General features: G+C 32.5%; 1 protein-coding gene across 1 annotated transcript in view; it reads right to left on the bottom strand.

Annotated features, from left to right (window-relative positions):
* Window positions 1–4,534: 4,534 nt before the first annotated feature.
* Window positions 4,535–5,612, bottom strand: part of LOC105113778 (homeobox-leucine zipper protein HAT22-like) — a 1,938-nt gene continuing 860 nt past the window's right edge. The window contains exons 2-4 of the mRNA XM_011010095.1: window positions 5,449–5,612; window positions 5,257–5,336; window positions 4,535–4,964 (exon numbers count right to left, since the gene is read on the bottom strand). Of these exons, the coding sequence (XP_011008397.1) occupies window positions 4,685–4,964; window positions 5,257–5,336; window positions 5,449–5,612 (524 nt within the window). The 3' untranslated portion in view covers window positions 4,535–4,684. The remainder of the gene's footprint in view (window positions 4,965–5,256; window positions 5,337–5,448) is intronic.

Genomic DNA, 5,612 nt, shown 5'->3' with positions numbered 1-5,612 from the left:
ACCATAAATTAAAGGTATCTTATATTATTAGATATGTTATTATAAAACATGCTTTAGTTAAGGAGTTATTGATGCTTCAAGTGCAAAATGATGATATAAAACCTTGATAAAAATGCACTTTTAAGTATTAATCAATTGGCGAAAGGAATCTCAATTTAACCCAACCACACAGGATTTTTAGTTCTGGTTAAAGAAGATTGGTGAAAGGAATCTCAGTCTATCTTAACCACACATAGAATTTTGATTCTAGTTAGAGAAAATTAGGGAAAGGAATCTTAATCTATCCTAGCCACACATAGAGATCTGGTTTTGGTTAAAGGAGATTGTGGAAAAGGATCCCACTTTAGCTTAACCATACATAAGACTTTATGTTCGGTTGAAGTTTCAGGTCAATGACATTTCAAGAAGACCAGTTTTGTTTATCTTTACAATACTTACTATGTAAAATCTTTGCTCTGTAAGCATTGTAAAGAGGGGGCAACTGTCATAACCTATTTTTAGGTGATTCCTCAATTCACATTTTTTCTTACTTTAAAAAATAAAAAAAATAAAAAAATATAATAGTGAAAAAAAATGTCAAAGTGCCTTAAAAATGGTTAAAAATTGGTTGAGCAAGTTCAAAATTACAAAGATTAAAATTTGACAGTATTTAATTGACTGATAAGAGCCCTGTTAACAAAGAAAATTCAATTTGAGGAAGAAAAGTTCAAAACCAAATGTTTATGGACTCAATTAAATTTTATTGAAGGTTTAATTGAATATATAGAGAGTTTAATTGCAAGAAAAATTGATTTTGGAATCAATTTGGGCTTTAATTGGAAGAAATTGAAGTTTTAGGGTCAAATTATAATTTTTAAGAATTAATTTGGTCAAATCATGGGCTTAATTGCATAAATATTAAAGTTTGATGGCCAATTAGGGACTTAATTGAAGAAATCCGTAACCAAAGATCAAAATGAAAAAGGCACGTAAATAGATGGGCTGTAATTAAAACCGAATCAGGGTCAAATTAAAAAAATTAGAAGTTTACTGCTCAATTGAGGGTCAAATTGCATAATATCAAGACCAATGACCAAAGTGAAAAAGCCTATCAACTTCAGAGCTGCTGTTTGATTTTTGGTAGAGATGCAATTGAATTAATTTTTAAAATCAAAATTAAAATTGAGGACTTGATTGAATAACAATTGAGGACCAATGTGAACTCTAACATGTTTTTGAGGCTGTTTTCTTTTAAATAAAACAACTTTTTATGTCCAAAATGACGCATTTCATGCATTGTTTACATAAAAAAAGAAAAAGGCCGAAATGGTGTCGTTTTGAAGGCATTGTATGTCCTTTTCTTCCATTGGACTCTTGAAGTAGGGGAGGAAAAAGAATATTTTTTCCCCTGTTTTCACCGACTTTCTTCCTTTAAAAAGTATAAAAAAGATGCCGACCAAGGACACCCACTTGCCCATAACTTTTCACGTGTTGGAGGGGCAGCAATACAATGGCCACCTCATCCACTTTCTCCCCTATTTTTGCCTATAAAAACAGGGGATCACAAGCAGAAAAGAGAGGAGGAGACAACAAGAGAGAGGTAGCAGAACAAAAGAGAAGATAAAAGAGAAGACATATTATAAAATAGGAGGAGAAAAAGAAAGGAAAGACAAAAAAAGAAGAGAAAAAAAATAAAGGAGGGAGAGGAATAAGAAGGAGAAGCATCACCAGCCATCGCAGTCCCTCCACAGTGACAATAGCACCACCGGCCACTGCAGTCCCTCTACAGTGACAACAGCACCATTGCCACCCCTAACAGCCACACTTAGGCTGCGCCACCCCAGGTAACCTCTGGTTGTCCCATTTCTTTCTCCTTTGCTCAGCCGCCGTCTGCATTTACATGCAGAACGTGAATAATTCATGTTATGTAGCAAATGATAGAGGACTGATTACTGTGCTTAAATACAATAACTAGCCCATTTGGTTTTGGGCCAGGTCTGATCTAGCCATGCATTTGGGCCTGATCCACCCATTAAAAAAAATTAAAAAATTTTATTTTAGAATGTTACAATTTTCTCGCGTAGTTTTTATGTCATTTTGATTAATATCAAGTAGTATTTTTATTTCATAAAAATACAAATCCGGTATTAAAATATCTAGTTTTAACCAAAACTTCCAAAATTACAAAACAACTTGAAATTTTTTTTGTGTGCATATGACCAAGTGTCTCAAAGCTAAAAAATCACATTGTGTTTTATCATACACTAAAAAATAATGTTTTAGCATGCATTTTGACTTTAATAACCAGTTTATTAAAGTCAGTAGAATATTGGCCAAAATTTCAAAAACAACAAAATTTTTATGTTGTTTTATTTTAGTATCAGTTATTACGAAATTATACATAATACATATTTCAAATATTAAATTTTTTTCCAGACTCTACAATAGTTAAGTTCTACGCCATTAAAATAAGAACCTCCTTATTGATTATAGCTTTTTTTGAACTATAGACGGACCAATAATTAGAAATCATAACAAAACCTCAAGTTTTATCAGATAATAAAACAATGTAACTTATCTTGGGTAGGGTGTAGTTGAGGTATTAATACCTTTTCTTTACGCAACCAGTCTCCATACCCCCATCTCTAAGACCAGTTAGGGTTCTTAGTGACCAGAATACTATGTGACGACTCTTATTCTAATTATTTAATGATAATAGGGTTTCTAACGATCAGAATACTAGGTGGTGATTTCTATTCTAATTTTTTATTGATAAGAGATAAAATTTTTTTTGTTTCTCCATATCTTGCTAGATATATACCACACATCTATATATATAATTTTTAAATGATAAACAATCACTATGAAATCGCATATATGTGATAGGTTACATTGGACACTTATGGATGACGGCGATGACTACAATGGCAATAAAAGAAATATATATATAATTTTTAAATGATAAACAATTATTATGATATTGCATATATATGATAGGTTACAGTGGACACTTATGGATGGCGGCGATGACTACAATGGCAATAAAAGAAATATATATATAATTTTTAAATGATAAACAATTATTATGATATTGCATATATATGATAGGTTACAGTGGACACTTATGGATGGCGGCGATGACTATAATGGCAATGAAAGAAATCACCGATTGTCTCAGGTAAATAACTTGAGAGATAAATTATTTCTTATGGGCATGGCATATTGGTTGTGCTTGTGCTAGATACAAAAGGAACTCATATTTATGTGACAGAGGGAGGAAGAATTATTTTTTCAAATTCGCTAGTTTAGAAAATAAGTTTTTTCAAAATGAAAAAGTTAAAAAAAAGCTCAGTGCCCCCTACCTTAACTGGAAAGTGACCTCATCATTTATTGGCGCACATCAGGATTCCAGGCATCGCTCTATAGATTCGCGCATTATTATCGAAGGCAATGGACTCATATCGAAGATAACCTTCTCATCATTTCAATGAATAATGCTCCACTCTCCACCGACAACCTTTTCTCGCTTTCTAACACAACTGAATATATGACATTGGAGACAGGTACACGTGAGCTAACTGCCCACATCTGCTCTCTCTCTCACGCAAACAGTAATAATCATCTACTGATTGATCATTATCCATCTGTCCTCTCCACAAAAAGAGCCCAGCAAACTACCATGATATTGCCGCTAGTTGTGTTGTGCTTCATATTTAGGGATTTTTTTTTTGGCTCAAACAATCTTATTTATTTAGAAAAGGCCTCCCATTCCTTCTCTTTATTAATTTTTGTCCCCTCATTTTTTATTTTTCTTAAAGAATAAAATTAGATTTGTTTCCATGAAATTAAGCATCAATATAACAATAAGACTTTTCTTTAAAATCAAAATAACTACATAAAAATATATCAAAATAAATTATTAATCCAAAATCCCAATAAAAAAAATAAATTGAAAAAAAAATCCAATGAACAAAAAAAAAATCAAAGTTGACACTTAGTATTTTTAAGACAAAAAATATGCTGATTTTGGTTATCTAGTTTTCAATATCTGCAAATATTAAAATCAAATTATTTTTTGTGAAATTGGGTATTAATACAATGCTGTGATGTTTTTTAAAATCATGATAAGTATATAAAAAATAAATCAAAATAAACTACTAAATTTAAATCCATGATAGAATTAGAAAAGAAAAAACTTGATGATAAAAGAAAACAAAATAACAATTCTACTTCTCTCCATTGTTTTGCCTCTCAAAATAAGGGATTCACTTATGATCCCTTCTAGGTTTTGTTAATTATGCTCCCAAGGTTTATAACAATTCTACTTGTCTCCATTTTGTTGGTGAATAACTAGATCAATGGAATTAGAAACTGTTATGCTATCTCTGTGATCGATATCTAAGACAACACCCCAAAAAAGATATGGATATGAAATTCCTCATCATAAAAAAGAAAGTAATTGAAAGATATTAAACTATAAGTCTTTGGCTTTAATCGACCTAGTATCACAAATTTCATATTTTTGGAATGAATAAACAAAAACAAAGGAGAAGGGAAATTTATCCGTAATTAATATTTTCTAAAAAATAATTACTTACACTAATCTTTCAGTACAAGCCCTTAACCAAAAAACAGATGGATTGTGGGGTTGGTGTAATTAATAAGCTATGTTTATTCCTCTCTTATATATGTCGTGGCAACTTCATTAACATGCAGCTGACGGATTGGTGAAGGTATTATAGAAGTCAGGCTTTGGAACCATTGAGAAGGAGCTCTTTGAAGCACCATCACCAACACCACCGATTCTTTCACAGGATGGGCACATGGTTAGAGTAGCTGCTGGCATGTGCATGTAAAAGGGCTGTGCCAGTTTCAGTGCTTTAAGTTCTTGTAGCTCCTTTTGTAACCTCCCATTCTCATCTTTTAGTGCTTCACAGCACTTCTTCAAGAACTCACAGTCCACTTCAGTTTGCTTGAGTTTTGTCCTGCAGAGTATTACCGACCACCATTAATTCAGATTCTTTTCTGATAAAGAAAAACAAAAAAGATACCCTCCAGCTTAATTATGATAGTTTGAGATAGCTTTATTGATTAAAGCAGGTAGTTGTACTTCTCTGATTTAAGCACAGGTACCTTGGTGCTGAAAATGCTTCAGAGGGTTCTTTCTTCAGGGATAAGAAACATTTTTTGTGGGGCTTTTGGGTGTGTTATGGATATCATGGCACTTGTTTCATGGAGATAATAACTGTTAATTTTAAAGATTATCTTCTTAATTACCTGGCTCTTCTGTTTTGAAACCATACTTCTACTTGTCTCGGCCGTAGATTCAGCTGCCTTGCTAAAGCTTCCTTCTGCTTCTGTTTGTTTATTAAAGAAGGATCAAGTCTTAATCAGTACTAGAATAGACACATAGATGTATACAAAACCATGTATCAAAATAAAATAGAGATTAAGAGATTAATTATTCACAGGATAGAGGTTGCTGTGTTGTTTGAAGCTTTCCTCCAAAAGGGCAGATTGCTCTTTGGTGAGCCTAAGTTTCTTTCTGGCATTGGTTCCATCTTCATCCTCGTCACTCACTCTTGAAGAAATCCTCTCTACCTCTATATCTTCACAGCCAAGGTCTCTTTCCC

The sequence above is a fragment of the Populus euphratica genome, unplaced genomic scaffold (assembly GCF_000495115.2).
Source record: "Populus euphratica unplaced genomic scaffold, PopEup_1.0 scaffold454.1, whole genome shotgun sequence".
Taxonomy (NCBI): domain Eukaryota; kingdom Viridiplantae; phylum Streptophyta; class Magnoliopsida; order Malpighiales; family Salicaceae; genus Populus; species Populus euphratica.
The sequence above is the reverse complement of the archived record's forward strand: the minus strand, read 5'-3'. Positions and strand labels throughout refer to the sequence as shown.